Genomic DNA, 27097 nt, shown 5'->3' on the forward strand with positions numbered 1-27097 from the left:
AACATAGAAGCACATGTAATTAAACTTTGAACATATGTAACACTATTTTAATAAGATATACTAAATTATTGTGTTTATATATTTTTCTTTTCAAATTTCAAATGACATTTGAGTTGCATGTTTTTGATCATACCGTAAGTGCACAGCAGGGGGCAGCACAGTGCAGCAGAACGAAAGGCGCATCTGACGTTCAAAACGCAGGTCACTGGATCTGTACAGGGTTTAAAAAGTTTTTATGTGGCACACAAACGCCACTTTAACGCCATTTGCAAGTTTTTTTTATATACTTTAGATTGCAGACTTTTAATTTGCGATCTGAGTTCTTTAAATAACGTCAAATTCTGACTTATAAAGCAGTAATGCATTTTAATTTCACTTCAGCTGTTTCTAACATATTCTCTATACTATATGCTCACAACACTTACAATTGTTGAAGTGAAGTAATTAAAGTATGTAAGCTAAATATATTTTCACTAACTACTGTGTGTCATGTGCAGGAGTGAACAAAAAGAAAGAAAGTTTACTCAGAAAACAGAGTTTTGATTATTTACCCACGCTGGGATTATGTAATCCATCAAGTTGGATTGTTCATTAAACCCAATAGAAAGACAGAAACATGTAAAAGTGTTCAGATGGTCAAAAAGCTTTATGTAATGAGCTTCATGTTTACATACAGAGAATTAGTGTCGATTCACATACATTTGTATTTAAAATAAAAACAGAAGAAATATTGTATAAAAAAATTAAATTCATTATTTTTCATGTGAAAAATAAATGTACTTCATTATTAGCATAAAACTAAAAAAAAGAGTTCAGATGGTCAAAAATTCACATACATTTGTATGTAAGAAAACAGAAGGAATACTGTATAAATATATTATACATTCTGTGAAAAATAAATGTACTTCATTATTAGCATAAAACTTCAAAATAACAGTTGTTTTTTTAATTCACAGATAATGTTTGTAATTTTACAGCATTTTGTGAACAAATGCAAAAAAACAAAAAAAAAAAAAAAAACCCCAACATAAATCTAGTATCAAAGATTATTTTCAATGAAAATAGATTTCTTTTCTTTCCCGGATTGTTGGTAATGTGAAAGCTGGTATGGTTTGTATGAAGTTTTGCATCATAACCTCTTGTTTTCTGTCACAGCACTTACAGTATCTGACAGAAGTGAGTACACCTCATGTGACAACACTGAAGAAATGACACTGTGCTACAATGTAAAGTAGTGAGTAGTTCAGCTTGTATAACAGTGTTAATTTGCTGTCCCCTCAAAATAACTCAACACACCGCCATTAATGTCTAAACCGATGGACACAAAAGTGAGTACACGAGTAAGTGAGAATGTCCAAATTGGACAATTAGCCATTTTCTCTCCCCAGTGTCATGTGACTTCTTAGTGTTACAAGGTCTCAGGTGTGAACAGGGAGAAGGTGTGTTACATTTGATGTTATCACTCTCACTCTCTCATACTGGTCACTGGAAGTTCAACATGACACCTCATAGAAAAGATCTCTCTGAGGATCTGAAAAAAGAATTGTTGCTCTACATAAAGATGGCGTAGGTTATAAGAAGATTGCCAAGACCCTGAAACTGAGCTGCAGCACGGATGTCTATATTGTGGCATAATGGCATATTGTGATGTCACCATTTCTTGGAGTGTTTTTTTTTTCTCCTTCTGTATGTATAAGTGAAAGAGAAAAGCAGAAGTGAGTAAAGGTTTTATTAACATACTTATATATTGACCCTGCAGTGTGAGAGACTGGGTTATTAAACCTGGTGGGAAAAACATTTGTAAAACAGTGATCCTGAACATGAAGAAGGATTAACAGGAGATTTGTACACACATGACACACAGCATACACTACTATGCCCTTAACTGATGACTAGGTAAATGTTATAATATACATCTTTGTTGTAGAACATGTAGTTATTAAATGTTGGCTAATCTTTTAAGGGGATTAGCATGTTATATGTGTGTGTTATTTTCCAGATGACACCGAGTTGACTGATTACACCAAATGATTTTGTATATTTCAGAGTGTACGTACGTTATTAGGACAGTTAATTTGATGTGTTTCGCTGTGCTTATTTACTGCAATAATACGGTGTAACTCAAGATTGTTGTGTGAGAGCAGGATAAGAAATCTGTTCTGCACACACACCTCTGCTATGGGGTATGACATGTCATTTACAAACAAATCTTAAATTCATTTCAAGACAAAATTGTACACTGTGTGTTTACTGGACATGGAATAAATTCCTCAAACCAATTCACACAGACCACAGTTTCAGAATTCATCATAATAATCATTATCATTAAAAGGTCTTGTTAGATTAACATAGTCTTTAAAAATCAAAACACTCTACATGTCTTTGTGCTTTTCAAAAGATGATGCTAACCTTTAACAGTCAGTTTTACACTCTGAGCAGGTCCAGGGACATGACAGGTGTAAGTTCCCGAGTCAGAGAGCTTCACATTACTCAGCTTGATGGAGAAGTTTCCGTTTGCAATCTCAGTTTGAAAAGTTTGAACTCTGTCTCTGTATTCTGGGCTCTGATCAGAAAAAACTTCTTTACCCTCGAAAAAATCAACCACCACTTTTTCTTCATCATCTCTCCAAAAAACATCCCACAATGCTTTAGTGCGGTCGATGGAACATGGTAAGATGACTGTATCACCTACGAAGGCTTCACGAGTCTCAATGCTCTGCACCAACACTGAAAGTACAACACAAATACACAAGAAATCAAATGTAGGTGAAATCTACTAGTAACCAGTTCCCTCCACTTCCTGCTGGATTGTGTATCATCAATGAAGTCAGACAGTTTTTCAGAGGTGTGTTAATCTCTCACCATTGTGTATCAGCAGATGGACCATGAAGAATAATAAACATCTGTGGAAAAGGAAAAGAGGAATAGCAGGATTCATTTATCTTGTGTTAACATCACAAGCCACTGTTACAGTTTTCAGGACAACAAATTGACAAAACCAATGTAGTGTCTGAACTGAAGGTTTCTGTCTATAAAAATCTCCTGTTTATAAAATATTTGGACATTTGGACAGGATTTAATCAGGTCCTCTTACTGAAATGTGATTTACTGAAGCCACGATTCAGAAATAACAAGCAGGAAAAATACTGTTCTAAATATTTCATTAAGAACGAGAGGAAAGACATCAATCCTGAATTATCTTTCATGTCATTAAGATCAGTTTTCCTTGTGTCTTTCTAAGAGGTTTGCTCTGACTAAACAATAGGTCATGATTTTATAGAATATGTTCATGTAAGTTTCCTTCATATGTGTGTGATCTCTGAGAAATCCTCTTAACACACTGATACTCAAATTTGTTGTTAAAATACAGCAAAAAGTAATAATCATTACCAGCTGACTACATCCTTGAGGACCTGCAGGAATCATTTACAATACTGTTAGAGTCATGATTATTATATAACAAAAAAAGTCAAATAAAAGAAAGTCTCTATGAGCTCTGAATATTAACACACACATACACAATGTTAATTACAATAATATTTAAATGAGTAATTGTTCTGTATCTCGGTGTGTATAAAGTCATGAACACTATATACACAGATTTATTATTTATATTAATATACATGCTATAAGAGGTTTTTATAGTTTTACTTCTTCCCCTTCACTCCTGTTCTTACCTATAGATGATGGTGAAAGCTCTCATGGTTCTGGCAGTCAAACACACAACTGAAACTCATTTACACAGCAAGTATATTTAATGCACTAACCCAGAATATTGTGTCGTTATTCTAACGAACCAATCAGGTAGCTCCCCTACATTAGTGGGCGGAGTCAGACACGCCCTGCAGTTATATTGTCCAGGTGTGTTAATGTACTAGGGTATGTTAAAGTGTATTAGTGTGTATTAGTGTATTATTGTGTCTTCGTGTGTACAGTGTGTGTTAGAGTATTAGTGTGTGTTATGTTTCTCATAATTTGCTCCTAAAGCTTAGAGGAACGGTTCAGGATGGAAGATGGCTGGAGCCTCACTGCACATCTTTTCTTACTGTCTAATGTTTACTGAATAAAGTGTGTTTTCTCTCAATCAAAGGCCTACTTTGAACCTGGACCTGTGACAATGTGTCTTATTATATTCATCTGTAAGGAGTGTGTGTATAAAACACATTGTAGTGACTCCTCTGTCTGCTGATTGTGGACTGTGATAATCAACAATTTTTTTTTAGACTGAATGGAATGTGGCACTGAGACAAGGGCAAGTGACGGCAAGTCAAACATTTAAGTAAGAGAGTGTTATTTACAGCAGTTAAAGGAGCAGTGACTTTAGCTTTAACTGAACAGGCCATTTATTTATTCTGTAACTGATGACTAGGTAAATGGTATAGTATATATCTTTGTTGTGACACATGTAGTTATTAAATGCTGGTTATAACACACGTTATATGTGTGTTTTTTCAAGTGTCAGTGAGTCGACTGATTACACTGAATGATTTTGTATATTTCTTTGTGTACTTTATTAGGATAGTTAACTTGATGTTATGTACTGAAAACTATGGTGTATCTAAAAAAACTATGTGAGAGCAGGATTAGAAATCTGTTCTGCACACACACCTCTGCTATGGGGTACGACATGTCATGTACAAACAAATTTCAAATTCATTTCAAGACACACAAAATTGTACACTGTGTGTTTACTGGACATGGGCTAAATTCCTCAAAACAATTCACACGGGGGGGGTGGGGCACGGTGGCTTAGTGGTTAGCACGTTTGCCTCACACCTCCAGGGTTGGGGGTTCGATTCCCACCTCCACCTTGTGTGTGTGGACTTTGCATGTTCTCTCCGGTTTCCTCCCCCGGTCCAAAGACTTGCATGGTAGGTTGATTGGCATCTCTGGAAAATTGTCCGTAGTGTGTGAGTGTGTGAGTGGATGAGAGAGTGTGTGTGTGTCCTGCGATGGGTTGGCACTCTGTCCAGGGTGTATCCTGCCTTGATGCCCGATGACACCTGAGGGGGGACGCCTCCCCGTGACCCGAGAAGTTCGGATAAGTGGTAGAAAATGAGTGAATGAATGAATTCACACTGACCACAGTTCCAGACTTCATCATAATAATCGTTAACATTAAAAGGTCTGGTTTGGATTAACACTGTCCTTAAAAATCAAAACACTCTACATCAGAGGTATTCAACTAAAATTTAAAGAGGTCCAGTAAGAGAAAATTTCTTGAAGCAAAGGTCCGGAAGATCATAATGTCTAACTAGTTAGTGTGATATATATTTATGTAGCCTAGTAGTTGTATGAACATCTGCAAGCAATCAATACCTGACTGTCAAATCAAATAAATTCAGTACAATTCAAAAACTAAATATTTATTGTCACGTAACATAGAACTTAACATATGTATGATTGTAGATATGTATAATGTTCTCTCATTAAATAAATAAAAGTAAGGCTACATTTCAAAATAATAGAAAATAAATAAAATGTGAATATTGTGTATGTGTAAATAAAGTGCTTAACTTTCCCTTTTATATCTCAATGAGAAAACTGAGCTCTGGCTTGGCAGGATGTTAAACCTGGGCTTGAATGGAGTCAGGGCCGTTCTCATACACATGTGGAGGTTCTCATTAGTGAGCCTGCAACCATATTTAGTTTGGATTATGTTCATTGTAGAGAAAGCTGCCTCGCAGTTGTATGTAGAGCCAAACATGGTCAGGATGTATAGGGCTACTTCCCTCAGACCTGGGAAAGCTGTCTCAGGGACGCTGTCTTCAGATTAGAGTGGATATGTTTGTTCAAAACCTGTATGTTTTGTCTCATAATGGTGTTTCACATTGACACTTTTAATAAGTGTCACAGTTTCTGTACATGACACACACTGGTTTAGTGGGAAGTGTGAACAGAAATCAGTCTGTCCATTCTGGATTAAATGCTCTATTTTCGCGGTCCACTTTTCTTTTTTTGGAGAGCGCCATTTGTTCTTTATTCTCCCTTTCTCCGTCTCACTCGTCTGTTTCTCTCCCTTTCTCCATCTCACTCGTCTGTTTCTCTCCCTTTCTCCGTCTCACTCGCCTGTTTCTCTCCCTTTCTCCGTCTCACTCGCCTGTTTCTCTCCCTTTCTCCGTCTCACTCATCTGTTTCTCTCCCTTTCTCCGTCTCACTCGTCTGTTTCTCTCCCTTTGTTTTCTACATGTATCGCTATCTTTCTCTCAAGTGTAACTTTACTCTTAATTTGATTTATAGAATATTATTAACTGATAAATATTTATTGTTTCTTTTTTGTAGTGAAAAGTATTCTATTAAAGACATAAAAAATATTTAACATGTAAAATAAGTAGTTTTTCAATTTTTATTAATTTATTTAAATATTTATTTGTTTGTTTGTTTTTCAAATCTGGAATCCTGGAATCCAAATTTGGAATCCTGCAGAAGTAGGATGTGACTCGATAACTAACATGTTATCTAAATAAACAAGGAAACCCTTTGTGTGTCTGGAAAAAGCTTTTGATAACTAATTACAAAAAGGACCATTTTCTTTTCTGTTTGCATTCTATAGTCATGTTCACTTAATCCCACATCTAATAATCTGATTAAATAAACTGGAATAAAGTTAACAAGGAATTAAATAAAGAGATTAGATTACATGTAGATATGAATCTCATTTGCTTAACATTGCTAGTTTTATCCCCATTCTAAATCAAACCCAATGACAACAGGGCTTCAAACTGGGTCTAATGCCCTCTAGTGGCTGACTGCAGAACTGTTTATAATCATATTCATTACCATGTTAGTCAGTGGGACAGATGGCAAATATATATATAAAATTCTTCTGCATGTTCTGTCCGTAGCTGAGTTTATAGCCCTGAGATTATTGCTCCATTTTGCCCCCTAGTGGAATAACAGGGACTCAGTCTTTAAAAAAACTTGATTATCACAGTCCACAAACAGCAGACGGAGGAGTCACTACACTGTGTTTTATACACACACTCCTTACAGATGAATATAATAAGACACAGTGACACAGGTCCAGGTTTAAAAGTAAGCATTTGATTGAGAGAAAACACACTTTATTCACTAAACATTAGATTTGTGATGACACTATGGCCTGGTTTTAAACAGCACAAAGACAGGAAGAGAAGATGTGCAGTGAAGCTCCAGCCATCTTCGATCCTGAACCATGACACTCAGCTTTAGGAGCAAATTATGAGAAACATAGACAAACAATTTTAATGTAGAGAAAACTGGTGAGAAAACGACTGCAGAAGATCAGTCACAGAGAACAAGAAGCGGAAGATAGAGATGTGTGTGTCTGTGTGTGTGTGTGAGAGAGAGAGAGATGTGTTAGGCTGCAAAGTAGAACCGCAGTGTGGCTTATAAAAAAAGCATTGACCAATATATGTGTGTGTGTGTGTTTGTGTGTTTGAGTGTGTATGTGTTTGTGTGTGTGTATTTGTGTGTGTGTTTGTGCGTGTGTGTGAGAGTGTGTGTGTATTTGTGTGTGTGTGTGTGTATTTGTGTGTGTGTTACTTCAAAGGGTGAAATGAAATAAACCCCACCACAGTGTAGCTGCTGTCATTTTTTGCATTTGATGACCAGCTCTGTAAAAGGGAACAAAAGTCATGAGGTCTGTGTGTAGATTTGTCTCGTAAATGCATTTAAAATGTCATTTTACTGCAAAACAGAATCTGAGACCATGTGTGTATTTATGTGAAAGAAAAAAACGTGTATTTGTGAATTTAAGAGAAAAAACAAAGAACATTTTAAAATAGCAAAATTTATACAGAAACCCAAGAATTAGGTTCAACTAATAACAACTTCCTTTGTGTCCCTGTGTAACAAAACTGTGTAACTGACACAATAACACACATAACACACACTGTACACACATAACACACACTAACACACAATGTACACACCTGCAGCTGGATTCAGTCAGTGTAGATTATATCATCAGTTCTACACACTGGACAGAGGAAATGATTTCAAACTCACCTGTGACTGCAACCATCACAACACCGATCACAAGTCCTGTTATGATGAAGAGATTTCTCCAGAGTCTGATATTTCCATCTTTATCAAGAGTCTGATTCTGACACACTTCAGTCTGATTCTCTGGAAAAATGATAAAGATCAGAGAGTCTGAACTTCATTACTAAATAAACCACTCAGTTAAAAGAGAATTTAAATAAGTTTTGATTTAACACAAACATTTGCTGTAAATATAATAAATAAACTCACCAGCTGAGTGACTCTGGATGTAAAGTCTGATTCCACGGCTGATGTTTGGAGGTGAACCTTTTTGAGTATGAATACAACAATAGACTCCTAATTCATTAGTACTGATATTGTGTATAAATAAACTGCTGTTATACTGCAGTGAGAATCTCTTGTTGAAGGATGTGTTACTGTAATTTGCACTCAAGGATTTGCTGGAGAAAGAACGTAATATAAACACTGGAGGTTCTGACGCCTTCATCAGGAACCAGTACACGTCTTTCACAGACACTTCACACTTTAGAGTCACATTTTGTCCCAAATCTACAGACTTCTCTGTGAAACATTCAGCAGCTCCACAGAACACAAGTAGATCTAGGAAACAAAAAACAACACATGACAAAACCCTGACTTGTGATTCGCTGCTCAAATAAAAATACAGAAATGTTTTAATCCAGAAACACGTTCATTAAATATGATCAGTGATTTAACTAAAGGAAATAAACTTACAGAAGTGAATGTGGAGGATCTTCATGATGAGACTTGATCTCTGTTCACAAGGAGGAAATTATCAGTGAGCTTCAGATTCATTTATAGCTACAGGAGTGAGGGGAAGTGGCAGTGCAACTCGCTCTGACCTCAAGCTTTTTTCATCTCTTTCTGATGTAAAGACCAGAAGTCTTTAGAGGAGGAGCAGAAAAATGATCTGTCTGTGAAGAGGCCGAGAGAAACGTAGATCCTTGTCCTTCTCGACATTAATAACTGGCCACTCGCCACATCTCATGTGTTTCTACATAGTTTTTAGATGAAGGTGCAGCAGATTGGTGTTGATTTAAACCTCAGATTAAATGTGTTTCATGGAGGAGGAAAACTTTTAGTGTAAAAATAAGAAGTCAAGCAACAAATCAAACAATATATTTATTCTTGTAAACAATTTAGATGAAATTAGAGAAGAAATGTGATCATTATTATATATAAATATGTTGAAGGTTATTCAACAACCTGTGAAAATATCATAGAAAGTTTCCATAGAAATGTCAAAGGAAATATCTGTTTAATCTGTTTACTTTCATTCAACATCTACACAATAACACACACTAATACACTGTAACACACACTGTACACACTAACACACACTAATACATTGTAACACACACTGTACACACTAACACACTAATACACTCTAAGACACTCTGTACACACTAACGCACACTAACACACACTAATACACTAACACACACTGTACACACTAATACACACTAACACATACTAATAAACTCTAACACACACTGTATACACTAACACACAATGTACACACTAACGCACACTGTACACACTAACACACACTAATACACACTAACACACACTAATACACACTAATACACTCTAACACACGCTGTACACACTAACACACACTAATACACACTAATACACTCTAAGACACTCTGTACACACTAACGCACACTAACACACACTAATACACTCTAACACACACTGTACACACTGTACACACTAACACAATAATACACACTAATACACACTAATACACTCTGTACACACTAACGCACACTAACAGACTAATAAACTCTAACACACACTGCACACATTAACACACACTAACACACACTAATACACTCTAACACACGCTGTACACACTAACACACACTAATACACTAATGCACACTAACACACACTAATAAACTCTAACACACACTGTACACACTAACGCACACTAACACACTAATACACTCTAACACACACTATACACACTAACGCACACTAACACACACTAATACACTGTAACACACAATAATACTCTAATACACACTAATACACTCTAACACACAATGTACACACTAAGACACAATAATACACTAACACTCACTAACATACACACATTAAAATACACTGTACACACTAATGCACACTAATACTCTAACACACACTGTACACACATTAACACACACTTTACACACTAACACACACTGTACACACTAACACACATATTAACACACACTGTACACATTAACACACACACTGTACATACTAACACACACATTAACATACACTGTACACATTAACACACACACACTGTACACACTACCACACACACATTAACACACAATGTACACTAACACACACTGTACACTAACACAGACACACACACAGTACACACTAACACAGACACACACACTAATACACTGTATTTACTTTGCTTTAAAACATGTAGGGAGCACAAGTGATCCCTACACCAATACAACATTTGTCTGATTGTAAATCTGGAATCACACCATCTAGTGTCACCCATATGAGGATGAGGTTCCCCTTTGAGTCTGGTTCCTCTCAAGGTTTCTTCCTTTACCAATCTAAGGGAGTTTTTCCTTGCCACTGCTGCCTGAGTCACCTCAGACTTGCTGATTGGGGATAAATACATATACATATACATGTACACTGTGAACTATATATATTTTGAATTTTGAATTTTTATTATATTAATTCTCTATATTACTCCTTATGTTTATCTTCTGTTCTATGTTTACGTTCTGTAAAGCTGCTTTGAGACAATGTCCATTGTAAAAAGCGCTATACAAATAAACTTGAATTGAAAAAAAATTGAATTAAAACTTGTAAACACTGAACTGATAATAATGGATGTGACCATACAGTAAGGTTGAGAGGTTGGTGAGAAGTCTGTAAACACTTCTGTGAATCATTGTAATTGTGCACAAATAGGTAAAAAAAAATATCCGTATTGAAGTGCTTTAGATATCACACATGACCTTAAACAGAATTTATAACAGATTTATCACTATATTTATAACTGGATAAACACTGCAAAAACACACGGAGGGGAAAAGCATGTTAAAGCGCAGAACAGCTCCCCTAGTGGTGGCCATGCTTTATGACATGGCATTGTGCGGTTCCGTTATAATAGTCCAGTTTATACGCTTTAATAAATATAAATAACATAGAAGCACATGTAATTAAACTTTGAACATATGTAACACTATTTTAAAAAGATATACTAAATTATTGTGTTTATATATTTTTCTTTTCAAATTTCAAATGTCATTTGAGTTGCATGTTTTTGATCATACCGTAAGTGCACAGCAGGGGGCAGCACAGTGCAGAATAACGAAAGGCGCAGCTGACGTTCAAAACGCAGGTCACTGGATCTGTACAGGGTTTAATAAGTTTTTATGTGGTACACAAACACCCCTTTAACGCCATTTGCAAGTTTTTTTTATATACTTTCAATTGCAGACTTTAAATGTGCGATCTGAGTTCTTGAAATAACGTCAAATTCTGACTTATAGAGCAGTAATGCATTTTAATTTCACTTCAGCCCTGTTTCTAACATTCTCTATACTATATGCTCACAACACTTACAATTGTTGAAGTGAACATAATTAAAGTATGTAAGCTAAATATATTTTCACAAACTAATGTGTGTCATGTGCAGGAGTGAACAAAAAGAAAGAAAGTTTACTCGGAAAACAGAGTTTTGTTTATTTACCCACGCTGGGATTATGTAATCCAACAAGTTGGATTGTTCATTAAACCCAATAGAAAGACAGAAACATGTAAAAGCTTCATGTTTACATACAGAGAATTAGTGTCGATTCACATACATTTGTATTAAAGAAAACAGAAGAAATATTGCATAAAAATATTTAAATTAATTATTTTTGATGTGAAAAATAAATGTACTTCATTAGCAGCATAAAACTTTAAAATAACAGTTGCTTTTTTTAATTAACAGAGAACGTTTATAATTTTACAGCATTTTGTGAACAGTTCCACTTCCTGCTGGACTGTGTATCATCAATGAAGTCAGACAGTTTTTCAGAGGTGTGTTAATCTCTCACCATTGTGTATCAGCAGATGGACCATGAAGAATAATAAACATCTGTGGAAAAGGAAAAGAGAAATAGCAGGATTTATTTATCTTGTGTTAACATCACAAGCCACTGTTACAGTTTTCAGGACAACAAATTGACAAAACCAATGTAGTGTCTGAACTGAAGTGTTCTGTTTATAAAAATCTCCCGTTTATAAAATACAATTCGAGCTTATTCAAGATCATAAATAAGGTCTTAATGGAATTTGGTTCAGTATCTTGGTGTATTTACACAACAGTCAATAGTCATGTGAGATACACCACAACTCGGCCCAACATAAACAAACCTGTCAGTAGCTTCATGAGCTAAATGTATATAGAGAACAATGACAAATTTCTAACAAGATGTCACTTGTTGAAGAGGAGGTCACATGGCCAGGATCAAGACAGCAGCTTACCCTTGCACAATTCAACCCAAAAAACCTTAACACACACTGTTAACATTAAGGAATCTGCATGTTTAATATATCTAAACCTTCTGCAAATAAACTGTGATACTGATGCCACCTTGAGCCATGTGACACTTATCGAGGTAGCTGATGGCCAAATACACGTTACAGAAAAAACACTTGAAGAACAAAAGCATATAATTGTTATTTATTTTATCATAATTACGATAAATTAACAACCGACAAAGCAGCTGAAAGTCTAATGTAGACTAAACAAACATATTATGACCAGGAGCATCTCATTTTACAGACTGATGTTTGAAACCTGTTACTTTTTTTAAATCATCATTTGTTGTTGTATTAATAAATTATAATATGTTATTATTTAATGGTGTTTTATTTGAATTTTTTTTGTAACCGTATTGCTAATTGAATTTCCTCGGGTTCCTCAGGATAACATCTGAAAGTGTGGATAAATTTACTAGCTCTACTCTCTTTGTACGACATTAGAACACGCCGATGATGAATTTGGACAGGATTTATTCAGGTCCTCTTACTGAAATGTGATTTACTGAAGCCTCGATTCAGATGTAACAAGCAGGAAAAATACTGTTCTAAATATTTCATTAAGAACGAGAGGAAAGACATCAATCCTGAATTATCTTTCATGTCATTAAGATCAGTTTTCCTACATCATTGAGGACCTGCAGGAATCATTTACAATACTGTTAGAGTCATGATTATTATATAACAAAAGAAATAAAAGAAAGTCTTTATGATCTCTGAATATTCTGTTAATTACAATAATATTTAAATGAGTAATTGTTCTGTATCTCGGTGTGTGTAAAGTCATGAACACTATATACACAGATTTATTATTTATATTAATATTCATGCTATAAGAAGGTTTTTATAGTTTCACTTCTTCCCCTTCACTCCTGTTCTTACCTATAGATGATGGTGAGAGCTCTCATGGTTCTGGCAGTCAAACACACTTCTTCTTCTTATTTTCCTGTTGTTTAAATTGCGCTTGTCACACCAACTATAAGCTGCATTATCGCCACCTACTGGGTTGGAGTATGGAGCACGTCACGGTTTAAGACATTGGGAGCAAAAAACTCCAATTCTACAATTATTTTCTCCTAATATTTTTTTAGGTGAATAATTATTTACACTCATTGTTTTAGTGACTTATTTACACTCATTGTTTTAGTGACTGAACACATTTTGTACGTTCTCTATAAGCTGTACAAGATATTTTTTATACAGTTCCTGATCCACACATATCACAATTATCTGTTTCATATTTCTCTGTAACATATAAACTCTACGTTTAAAGGCCCTATACATATTCTTTCATAATCACATCCCTTTTCCTGTTATCCTTTTATCACGCTCTCCCGCCACATGTTGTATTTCTCACATAGAAAAACTTTTTTATTATATATTTAATACGTCGCAGCTCCCAAAATGTATCAGTCCGCACCGCTGTCTCTATGGAAAACGGGCAGGAATCAAGCGCGTCTCCCCTGGAGTTCTTAGTCGAGCCTGACACTTATCAGCCAATCAAAAAAAGAGGCTACACAATAGCGAACGTGCTAACCACTAAGCCACCGTGCCCCCGCATTCTATAGTCATGTTCACTTAATCCCACATCTAATAAACTGATTAAATAAACTGGAATAAAGTTAACAAGGAATTAAATTAAGAGATTAGATTACATGTACCTGTAGGGGGGGACACGGTGGCTTAGTGGTTAGCACGTTCGCCTCACACCTCCAGGGTTGGGGGTTCGATTCCCGCCTCCGCCTTGTGTGTGTGGAGTTTGCATGTTCTCCCTGTGCCTCGGGGGTTTCCTCCGGGTACTCCGGTTTCCTTCCCCGGTCCAAAGACATGCATGGCAGGTTGATTGGCATCTCTGGAAAATTGTCCGTAGTGTGTGAGTGAATGAGAGTGTGTGTGTGTGTGTGTGTGCCCTGCGATGGGTTGGCACTCCGTCCAGGGTGTATCCTGCCTTGATGCCCGATGATGCCTGAGATAGGCACAGGCTCCCCGTGACCCGAGATAGTTCAGATAAGCGGTAGAAAATGAGTGAGTGAGAGGTTACATGTAGAGAAGAGTCTCATTTGTCAAACTGGGTCTGATGCCCTCTAGTGGCTGAATGAACTGTTTTTAATCATATTCATTACCCCATGTTAGTCAGTGCGACAGATGGCAAATATATATATATATATATACATACACACGTGTATATATATATATATACGTGTGTATGTATATATATATAATCTCAGAAAATGGTTCTTTTATATATAATTCATCCGCATGTTCTGTCAGTAGCTGAGTTTATAGCCCTGAGATTATTGCTCCATTTTGCCCCCTAGTGGAATAACAGAGACTCAGTCTATAAAAAATCTTGTTGATTATCACAGTTCACAAACAGCAGACAGAGGAGTCACTACACTGTGTTTTATACACACACTCCTTACAGATGAATATAATAAGACACAGTGACACAGGTCCAGGTTTAAAGTAAGCCTTTGATTGAGAGAAAACATGCTTTATTCAGTAAACATTAGATTTGTGATGACACTATGGCCTGGTGTTAAACAGCACAAAGACAGGAAGAGAAGATATGCAGTGAAGCTCCAGCCATCTTTGGTGTGTGAGAGCAAGTGTGAGATGTGTTAGTTTTCAGACTAGAACCGCAACCCCGCAGTATAGCTTATAAAAAAAGCAAAAACCGGTGTGTGTGTGTGTGTGTGTGTGTGTGTGTGTGTGTGTGTGTGTGTGTGTGTGTGTGTTACTTCAAAGGGTGAAATGGAATAAACCCCACCACAGTGTAGCTGCTGTCATTAGTTGCATTTGATGACCAGCTCTGTAAAAGGGAACAAAAGTCATGAGGTCTGTGTGTAGATTTGTCTCTTAAATGCATTTAAAATGTTATTTTACTGCGAAACAGAATCTGAGACCATGTGTGTATTTATGTGAAAGAAAAAAAAACTTGTATTTGTGAATTTAAGAGAAAAAACAAAGAACATTTTAAAATAGCAAAATTTATACAGAAACCCAAGGATTAGATTCAACTAATAACAACTTCCTTTGTGTCCCTGTGTAACAAAACTGTGTAACTGACACAATAACACACATAACGCTGACACACCCTGTGCAACCTTAAAAAAAATGGGGACACACTGTACACACATAACACACACTGTACACACATAACACACACTGTACAAACACTGTACACACATAACACACACTGTACACTCATAACACACACTGTACAAACACTGTACACACATAACACACACTGTACACACATAACACACACTGTACAAACACTGTACACACAAAACACACACTCACACACTGTACACACAACACACACTGTACACAGTGACACAACCTGTACACACAAAACACATGCTAATACACTAACACACATAACACAAACTAACACACACTGTACAAACACACACTAACACACACTGCACACACACTAACACACATACACACTGTACACACTGACACGCACTGTACACACACTAACAAACACTAACAAACACTAACACACATACACACTGTACACACTGACACACACTGTACACACACTGACATACACACTGTACACACATAACACACACTGTACACACTAACACACACTGAACACACTAAGACACGCTCTACACACTAACACACATTGTACACACATAACACACTTTGTACACACATAACACACTCTGTACACACTAACACACACTGTACACACTAACACACACTGAACACACTAGCATTGTGTATTAAAAGTGTTAAGTGTGTATATCTTTACAGTGAATGTACCTGTGTTCCAGTGACTTCCAGAAGCTTCACATCACAGTCTGGAGATCTGGATTTTCCACAGCAGATTATGATGGAGACTAAAAGATCAAGACACATTGGGAATAAAACAAGCTGAGTGGAAGACTGATGGTGGGATTTTAGATGGAGTGATAAAGTGATGAAACCTGGGCTGGATTCAATCAGTGTAGATTATATCATCAGTTCTACACACTGGACAGAGGAAATGATTTCAAACTCACCTGTGACTGCAACCATCACAACACCGATCACAAGTCCTGTTATGATGAAGAGATTTCTCCAGAGTCTGATCTTTCCATCTTTATCAGGTGTCTGATTCTGACACTCTTCAGTCTGATTCTCTGGAAAAATGATAAAGATCAGAGAGTCTGAACTTCATTATTAAATAAACCACTCAGTTAAAAGAGAATTTAAATAAGTTTTGATTTAACACAAACATTTGCTGTAAATATAATAAATAAACTCACCAGCTGAGTGACTCTGGATGTAAAGTCTGATTCCACGGCTGATGTTTGGAGGTGAACCTTTTTGAGTATAAATACAATAATAGACTCCTAATTCATTAGTACTGATATTGTGTATAAATAAACTGCTGTTATACTGCAGTGAGAATCTCTTGTTGACGGTTGTGTTACTGTAATCTGCTGTCAAGGATTTGCTGGAGTAAGAGAGTAATATTAACACTGGACGTTCTGACGCCTTCATCAGGAACCAGTACACATTACTTAAAGACACTTCACACTTTAGAGTCACATTTTGTCCCAAATCTACAGACTTCTCTGTGAAACATTCAGCAGCTCCACAGAACACAAGTAGATCTAGGAAACAAAAAACAACACATGACAAAACCCTGACTTGTGATTCGCTGCTCAAATAAAAATACAGAAATGTTTTAATCCAGAAACACGTTCATTAAATATGATCAGTGATTTAACTAAAGGAAATAAACTTACAGAAGTGAATGTGGAGGATCTTCATGATGAGACTTGATCTCTGTTCACAAGGAGGAAATTATCAGTGAGCTTCAGAATCATTTACAGCTACAGGAGTGAGGGGAAGTGGCAGTGCAACTCGCTCTGACCGCAAGCTTTTTTCATCTCTTTCTGATGTAAAGACCAGAAGTCTTTAGAGGAGGAGCAGAAAAATGATCTGTCTGTGAAGAGGCCGAGAGAAACGTAGATCCTTGTCCTTCTCGACATTAATAACTGGCCACTCGCCACATCTCATGTGTTTCTACATAGTTTTTAGATGAAGGTGCAGCAGATTGGTGTTGATTTAAACCTCAGATTAAATGTGTTTCATGGAGGAGGAAAACTTTTAGTGTAAAAATAAGAAGTCAAGCAACAAATCAAACAATACATTTATTCTTGTAAACAATTTAGATGAAATTAGAGAAGAAATGTGATCATTATTATATATAAATATGTTCAAGGTTATTCAACAACCTGTGAAAATATCATAGAAAGTTTCCATAGAAATGTCAAAGGAAATATCTGTTTAATCTGTTTATTTTATTCAACTACACACTAATACGCTCTAACACACACTAATACACTCTAACACACTGTACACACTACCACACACACACATTAACACTAACACTGACACAGACACACACTGTACACACTAACACACACAGTATACTAACACAGACACACACACTAATGCACTGTATTTACTTTCCTTTAAAACATGTAAACACTGAAATGATAACAATGGATGTGACCATACAGTAAGGTTGAGAGGTTGGTAAGAAGTCTGTAAACACTTCTGTGAATCACTGTAATCGTGCACAAATAGATAAAAAAACATATCCGTGTTGAAGTGTTTTAGATATCACACATGACCTTAAACAGAATTTATAACAGATTTATCACTATATTTATCACTGGATAAACACTGCAAAAACACACGGAGGGGAAAAGCATGTTAAAGCGCAGAACAGCTCCCCTAGTGGTGGCCATGCTTTATGACATCGGATTGTGCGTTTCCGTTATAATAGTCCAGTTTATACGCTTTAATAAATATAAATAACATAGAAGAACATGTTCTTAAACTTTGAACATATTTAACACAATTTTAAAAAGAAGTACTAAATTATTGTGTTTATATATTTTTCTTTTCAAATTCATTTATTTTCTACCGCTTTATCCGAACTACCTCGGGTCACGGGGAGCCTGTGCCTACTGTATCTCAGGCACATGTTGTATTTAAAAGTCCAAACTGTACAGCAGACTGAACCCCAGCAGGAACAAGCTGCTTGCTCTTATTGTGATGTCACCATTCCTTGGAGTGATTTTTTTTTCTCCTTCTGTATGTGTAAGTGAAAGAGAAAAGCAGAAGTGAGTAAAGGTTTTATTAACATACTTGTATATTGACCCTGCAGTGTGAGAGACTGGGTTATTAAACCTGGTGGGAAAAAGTGATCCTGAACATGAAGAAGGATTAACAGGAGATTTGTACACACATGACACACAGCATACACTACTATAGACTGGATGGAATGTGGCACTGAGACAAGGGCAAGAGACGACAAGTCAAACAAGGAAGTAAGAGAGTCTTATTGAAAGCAGTTAAAGGAGCAGTGACTTTAGCTGTAACTGAACAGGTCATTTATTTATTCTGTAACTGAAAACCAGGCAAATGGTATAATATACATCTTTGTTGTGGAACATGTAGTTATTAAATGTTGGCTAATCTTTTAAGTGGATTAGCATGTTATATGTGTGTGTTTTTTTTCCAGATGACACTGAGTTGACTGATTACACTAAATGATTTTGTATATTTCAGAGTGTACGTTATTAGGACAGTTAATTTGATGTGTTTCGCTGTGCTTATTTACTGCAAAATACGGTGTAACTCAAGATTGTTATGTGAGAGCAGGATAAGAAATCTGTTCTGCACACACACCTCTGTTATGGGGTACGACATGTCATTTACAAACAAATTTCAAATTCATTTCAAGACACATAAAATTGTACACTGTGTGTGAGTGTGTGAGTGGATGAGAGAGTGTGTGTGTCCTCAAACCAAATAAAACCGAATAAATTCCTCAAACCAAATCACACTGACCACAGTTTCAGAATTCATCATAATAATCATTATCATTAAAAGGTCTGGTTAGATTAACATAGTCTTTAAGAATCTCTTTTCATATCTGTGTGCTTTTGAAAAGATGATACTAACCTTTAACACTCAGTTTTACACTCTGAACAGCTCGAGGGGGGGGATGACAGGTGTAAGTTCCCGAGTCATAGAGCGTCACATTACTCAGCTTGATGGAGAAGTTTCCATTTGCAATCTCAGTTTGAAAAGTTTGAACTCTGTCTCTGTATTCTGGGCTCTGATCAGAAAAAACTTCTTTACTCTTGATGATATCAACCAAAACTTTTTGTTCATCATCTCGCCAAAACACATCCACAGTAACTACAGTGCGGTCGATGGAACATGGTAAGATGACTGTATGACCTACGAAGGCTTCACGAGTCTCAATGCTCTGCACCAACACTGAAAGTACAACACAAATACACAAGAAATTAAATGTAGGTGAAATCTACTAGTAACCAGTTCCCTCCACTTCCTGCTGGATTGTGTATCATCAATGAAGTCAGACAGTTTTTCAGAGGTGTGTTAATCTCACCATTGTGTATCAGCAGATGGACCATGAAGAATAATAAACATCTGTGGAAAAGGAAAAGAGGAATAGCAGGATTTATTTATCTTGTGTTAACATCTCAAGCCGCTGTTACAGTTTTCAGGACAACAAACTGACAAAACCAATTTAGTGTCTGAACTGAAGGTTTCTGTCTATAAAAATCTCCTGTTTATAAAATATTTGGACATTTGGACAGGATTTAATCAGGTCCTCTTACTGAAATGTGATTTACTGAAGCCTCGATTCAGATGTAACAAGCAGGAAAAATACTGTTCTAAATATTTCATTAAGAACGAGAGGAAAGACATCAATCCTGAATTATCTTTCATGTCATTAAGATCAGTTTTCCTTGTGTCTTTCTAAGAGGTTTGCTCTGACTAAACAATAGGTCATGATTTTATAGAATATGTTCGTGTAAGTTTCCTTCCTTTGTGTGTGATCTCTCAGAAATCCTCTTAACACACTGATACTCAAATCTGTTGTTACAATACAGCAAAAAAGTAATAATCATTACCAGCTGACTACATCCTTGAGGACCTGCAGGAATCATTTACAATACTGTTAGAGTCATGATTATTATATAACAAAAAAAGTCAAATAAAAGAAAGTCTCTATGAGCTCTGAATATTAACACACACACACACACACACACACAATGTTAATTACAATAATATTTAAATGAGTAATTGTTCTGTATCTCGGTGTGTATAAAGTCATGAACACTATATACACAGATTTATTATTTATATTAATATACATGCTATAAGAAGGTTTTTATAGTTTTACTTCTTCCCCTTCACTCCTGTTCTTACCTATAGATGATGGTGAAAGCTCTCATGGTTCTGGCAGTCAAACACAACTGAAACTCATTTACACAGCAAGTATATTTAATGCATTAACCCAGAATATTGTGTCGTTATTCTAACGAACCAATCAGGTAGCTCCCCTACATTAGTGGGCGGAGTCAGACACGCCCTGCAGTTATATTGTCCAGGTGTGTTAGTGTACTAGGGTATGTTAAAGTGTATTAGTGTGTATTAGTGTATTATTGTGTCTTCGTGTGTACAGTGTGTTTTAGAGTATTAGTGTGTGTTATGTTTCTCATAATTTGCTCCTAAAGCTTAGAGGAACGGTTCAGGATGGAAGATGGCTGGAGCCTCACTGCACATCTTTTCTTACTGTCTAATGTTTACTGAATAAAGTGTGTTTTCTCTCAATCAAAGGCCTACTTTGAACCTGGACCTGTGACAACGTGACTTATTATATTCATCTGTAAGGAGTGTGTGTATAAAACACATTGTAGTGACTCCTCTCTCTGCTGATTGTGGACTGTGATAATCAACAAGTTTTTTTTTAGACTGAATGGAATGTGGCACTGAGACAAGGGCAAGTGACGACAAGTCAAACATTTAAGTAAGAGAGTCTTATTTACAGCAGTTAAAGGAGCAGTGACTTTAGCTTTAACTGAACAGGCCATTTATTTATTCTGTAACTGATGACTAGGTAAATGGTATAGTATATATCTTTGTTGTGACACATGTAGTTATTAAATGCTGGCTAATCTTTTAAGAAGATTAGCATGTTATATGTGTGTTTTTTCAAGTGACAGTGAGTCGACTGATTACACTGAATGATTTTGTATATTTCTTTGTGTACTTTATTAGGATAGTTAACTTGATGTTATGTACTGAAAACTATGGTGTATCTAAAATCTATGTGAGAGCAAGATTAGAAAAATGTTCTGCACACACACCTCTGCTATGGGGTACGACATGTCATGTACAAAAAAATTTCAAATTAATTTCAAGACACATAAAATTGTACACTGTGTGTGAGTGTGTGAGTGGATGAGAGAGTGTGTGTGTCCTGTGATGGGTTGGCACTCTGTCCAGGGTGTATCCTGCCTTGATGCCCGATGACACCTGAGGGGGGACGCCTCCCCATGACCTGAGAAGTTTGGATAAGTGGTAGAAAATGAGTGAATGAATGAATTCACACTGACCACAGTTCCAGACTTCATCATAATAATCGTTAACATTAAAAGGTCTGGTTGGATTAACACTGTCCTTAAAAATCAAAACACTCTACAGCAGAGGTATTCAACTAAAATTTAAAGAGGTCCAGTAAGAGAAAATTTCTTGAAGCAAAGGTCCGGAAGATCATAATGTCTAACTAGTTAGTGTGATATATATTTATGTAGCCTAGTAGTTGTATGAACATCTGCAAGCAATCAATACCTGACTGTCAAATCAAATAAATTCAGTACAATTCAAAAACTAAATATTTATTGTCACGTAACATAGAACTTAACATATGTATGATTGTAGATATGTATAATGTTCTCTCATTAAATAAATAAAAGTAAGGCTACATTTCAAAATAATAGAAAATAAATAAAATGTGAATATTGTGTATGTGTAAATAAAGTGCTTAACTTTCCCTTTTATATCTCAATGAGAAAACTGAGCTCTGGCTTGGCAGGATGTTAAACCTGGGCTTGAATGGAGTCAGGGCCGTTCTCATACACATGTGGAGGTTCTCATTAGTGAGCCTGCAACCATATTTAGTTTGGATTATGTTCATTGTAGAGAAAGCTGCCTCGCAGTTGTATGTAGAGCCAAACATGGTCAGGATGTATAGGGCTACTTCCCTCAGACCTGGGAAAGCTGTCTCAGGGACGCTGTCTTCAGATTTGAGTGGATATGTTTGTTCAAAACCTGTATGTTTTGTCTCATAATGGTGTTTCACATTAACACTTTTAATAAGTGTCACAGTTTCTGTACATGACACACACTGGTTTAGTGTGAAGTGTGAACAGAAATCAGTCTGTCCATTCTGGATTAAATGCTCTATTTTCGCGGTCCACTTTTCTTTTTTTGGAGAGCGCCATTTGTTCTTTATTCTCCCTTTCTCCGTCTCACTCGTCTGTTTCTCTCCCTTTCTCCGTCTCACTCGTCTGTTTCTCTCCCTTTCTCCGTCTCACTCGTCTGTTTCTCTCCCTTTCTCCGTCTCACTCGTCTGTTTCTCTCCCTTTCTCCGTCTCACTCGCCTGTTTCTCTCCCTTTCTCCGTCTCACTCGTCTGTTTCTCTCCCTTTCTCCGTCTCACTCGTCCGTTTCTCTCCCTTTGTTTTCTACATGTATCGCTATCTTTCTCTCAAGTGTAACTTTACTCTTAATTTGATTTATAGAATATTATTAACTGATAAATATTTATTGTTTCTTTTTTGTAGTGAAAAGTATTCTATTAAAGACATAAAAAATATTTAACATGTAAAATAAGTAGTTTTTCAATTTTTATTAATTTATTTAAATATTTATTTGTTTGTTTGTTTTTCAAATCTGGAATCCTGGAATCCAAATTTGGAATCCTGCAGAAGTAGGATGTGACTCGATAACTAACATGTTATCTAAATAAACAAGGAAACCCTTTGTGTGTCTGGAAAAAGCTTTTGATAACTAATTACAAAAAGGACCATTTTCTTTTCTGTTTGCATTCTATAGTCATGTTCACTTAATCCCACATCTAATAATCTGATTAAATAAACTGGAATAAAGTTAACAAGGAATTAAATAAAGAGATTAGATTACATGTAGATATGAATCTCATTTGCTTAACATTGCTAGTTTTATCCCCATTCTAAATCAAACCCAATGACAACAGGGCTTCAAACTGGGTCTAATGCCCTCTAGTGGCTGACTGCAGAACTGTTTATAATCATATTCATTACCATGTTAGTCAGTGGGACAGATGGCAAATATATATATAAAATTCTTCTGCATGTTCTGTCAGTAGCTGAGTTTATAGCCCTGAGATTATTGCTCCATTTTGCCCCCTAGTGGAATAACAGGGACTCAGTCTTTAAAAAAACTTGATTATCACAGTCCACAAACAGCAGACGGAGGAGTCACTACACTGTGTTTTATACACACACTCCTTACAGATGAATATAATAAGACACAGTGACACAGGTCCAGGTTTAAAAGTAAGCATTTGATTGAGAGAAAACACACTTTATTCACTAAACATTAGATTTGTGATGACACTATGGCCTGGTTTTAAACAGCACAAAGACAGGAAGAGAAGATGTGCAGTGAAGCTCCAGCCATCTTCGATCCTGAACCATGACACTCAGCTTTAGGAGCAAATTATGAGAAACATAGACAAACAATTTTAATGTAGAGAAAACTGGTGAGAAAACGACTGCAGAAGATCAGTCACAGAGAACAAGAAGCGGAAGATAGAGCTGTGTGTGTGTGTGTGTGTGTGTGTGTGTGTGTGTGTGTGAGAGAGAGAGAGAGATGTGTTAGGCTGCAAAGTAGAACCGCAGTGTGGCTTATAAAAAAAGCATTGACCAATATATATGTGTGTGTGTGTTTGTGTGTGTGTGTTTGTGTGTTTGAGTGTGTATGTGTTTGTGTGTGTGTATTTGTGTGTGTGTTTGTGCGTGTGTGTGAGAGTGTGTGTGTATTTGTGTGTGTGTGTGTATTTGTGTGTGTGTTACTTCAAAGCGTGAAATGGAATAAACCCCACCACAGTGTAGCTGCTGTCATTTTTTGCATTTGATGACCAGCTCTGTTAAAGGGAACAAAAGTCATGAGGTCTGTGTGTAGATTTGTCTCGTAAATGCATTTAAAATGTCATTTTACTGCAAAACAGAATCTGAGACCATGTGCGTATTTATGTGAAAGAAAAAAACTTGTATTTGTGAATTTAAGAGAAAAAACACAGAACATTTTAAAATAGCAAAATTTATACAGAAACCCATGGATTAGATTCAACTAATAACAACTTCCTTTGTGTCCCTGTGTAACAAAACTGTGTAACTGACACAATAACACACATAACACACACTTTACACACATAACACACACTGTACACTCCTGGGCTGGATTCAGTCAGTGTAGATTATATCATCATTTCTACACACTGGACAGAGGAAATGATTTCAAACTCACCTGTAACTGCAACCATCACAACACCGATCACAAGTCCTGTTATGATGAAGAGATTTCTCCAGAGTCTGATCTTTCCATCTTTATCAAGAGTCTGAATCTGACACACTTCAGTCTGATTCTCTGGAAAAATGATAAAGATCAGAGAGTCTGAACTTCATCATTAAATAAACCACTCAGTTAAAAGAGAATTTAAATGTTTTGATTTAACACAAACATTTGCTGTAAAAATAATAAATAAACTCACCAGCTGAGTGACTCTGGATGTAAAGTCTGATTCCACGGCTGATGTTTGGAGATGAACCTTTTTGAATATAAATACAATAATAGACTCCTAATTCATTAGTACTGATATTGTGTATAAATAAACTGCTGTTATACTGCAGTGAGAATCTCTTGTTGAAGGTTGTGTTACTGTAATCTGCTGTCAGGGAAATACTGAAGAAAGAGCGTAATATAAACACTGGAGGTTCTGACGCCTTCATCAGGAACCAGTACACATTATTTACTGATACTTCACACTTTAGAGTCACATTTTGTCCCAAATCTACAGACTTCTCTGTGAAACATTCAGCAGCTCCACAGAACACAAGTAGATCTAGGAAACAAAAAACAACACATGACAAAACCCTGACTTGTGATTCGCTGCTCAAATAAAAATACAGAAATGTTTTAATCCAGAAACACGTTCATTAAATATGATCAGAGATTTAACTAAAGGAAATAAACTTACAGAAGTGAATGTGGAGGATCTTCATGATGAGACTTGATCTCTGTTCACAAGGAGGAAATTATCAGTGAGCTTCAGAATCATTTACAGCTACAGGAGTGAGGGGAAGTGGCAGTGCAACTCGCTCTGACCGCAAGCTTTTATCATCTCTTTCTGATGTAAAGACCAGAAGTCTTTAGAGGAGGAGCAGAAAAATGATCTGTCTGTGAAGAGGCCGAGAGAAACGTAGATCCTTGTCCTTCTCGACATTAATAACTGGCCACTCGCCACATCTCATGTGTTTCTACATAGTTTTTAGATGAAGGTGCAGCAGATTGGTGTTGATTTAAACCTCAGATTAAATGTGTTTCATGGAGGAGGAAAACTTTTAGTGTAAAAATAAGAAGTCAAGCAACAAATCAAACAATATATTTATTCTTGTAAACAATTTAGATAAAATTACAGAAGAAATGTGATCATTATTATATATAAATATGTTCAAGGTTATTAAACAACCTGTGAAAATATCATAGAAAGTTTCCATAGAAATGTCAAAGTAAATATCTGTTTAATCTGTTTACTTTCATTCAAAATCTACACACTAACACACACTAATACACTGTAACACACACTGTACACACTAACACACACTAATACATTGTAACACACACTAATACACTCTAACACACACTGTACACACTAACACACACTAATACATTGTAACACACACTGTACACACTAACACACTAATACACTCTAAGACACTCTATACACACTAACGCACACTAACACACACTAATACACTCTAACACACACTGTACACACTAACACACAAATACACTGTAACCCACACTGTACACACTAACACCCACTAATACAATCTAACACACACTGTACACACTAACACACACTAATACATTGTAACACACACTGTACACACTAACGCACACTAACACACACTAATACACTCTAACACACACTGTACACACTAATACACACTAACACATACTAATAAACTCTAACACACACTGTACACACTAACACACACTGTACACTGTACACACTAACACACTCTAATACACACTAACACACGCTAATACACTCTAACACACACTGTACACACTAACACACACTAATACACTGTAACACACACTGTACACACTAACACACACTAATACACACTAATACACTCTAAGACACTCTGTACACACTAACGCACACTAACACACACTAATACACTCTAACACACACTGTACACACTAATACACACTAACACATACTAATAAACTCTAACACACACTGTACACACTAACACACACTGTACACACTAATGCACACTGTACACACTAACACACACTAATACACACTAACACACACTAGTACACACTAATACACTCTAACACACACTGTACAC

General features: G+C 36.2%; 2 protein-coding genes across 3 annotated transcripts; both read right to left on the reverse strand.

The window, feature by feature from the left end:
• Positions 1-821: 821 nt before the first annotated feature.
• LOC132838860 (uncharacterized) lies at positions 822-18554 on the reverse strand. 2 transcript variants are annotated; one of them, XM_060859475.1, is made up of 9 exons: positions 17319-18554; positions 16833-17183; positions 16587-16706; positions 16348-16424; positions 15338-15379; positions 13450-13565; positions 12081-12121; positions 2410-2727; positions 822-1684 (listed from the first exon to the last, which is right to left on the reverse strand). In XM_060859475.1, the coding sequence occupies exons 1-6, from the start codon at positions 17341-17343 to the stop codon at positions 13521-13523; spliced, it is 660 nt and encodes a 219-aa protein (XP_060715458.1). In that variant the 5' UTR covers positions 17344-18554; the 3' UTR covers positions 822-1684; positions 2410-2727; positions 12081-12121; positions 13450-13520. The 2 variants fall into 2 exon arrangements, with proteins under 2 accessions (XP_060715458.1, XP_060715459.1); XM_060859476.1 differs by lacking the exons at positions 822-1684; positions 2410-2727; positions 12081-12121; positions 13450-13565; positions 15338-15379 and adding an exon at positions 7023-7595.
• On the reverse strand, positions 18539-26203 carry LOC132838487 (uncharacterized). The gene is made up of 8 exons (XM_060858812.1): positions 25708-26203; positions 25222-25572; positions 24978-25097; positions 24572-24594; positions 20833-20879; positions 20006-20046; positions 19552-19872; positions 18539-18676 (listed from the first exon to the last, which is right to left on the reverse strand). Exons 1-8 carry the CDS (start codon positions 25730-25732, stop codon positions 18576-18578), a joined length of 1029 nt encoding a protein of 342 aa, XP_060714795.1. The 5' UTR covers positions 25733-26203; the 3' UTR covers positions 18539-18575.
• Positions 26204-27097: the final 894 nt, after the last annotated feature.

The sequence above is a fragment of the Tachysurus vachellii genome, chromosome 23 (assembly GCF_030014155.1).
Source record: "Tachysurus vachellii isolate PV-2020 chromosome 23, HZAU_Pvac_v1, whole genome shotgun sequence".
Classification (NCBI taxonomy): Eukaryota; Metazoa; Chordata; class Actinopteri; order Siluriformes; family Bagridae; genus Tachysurus; species Tachysurus vachellii.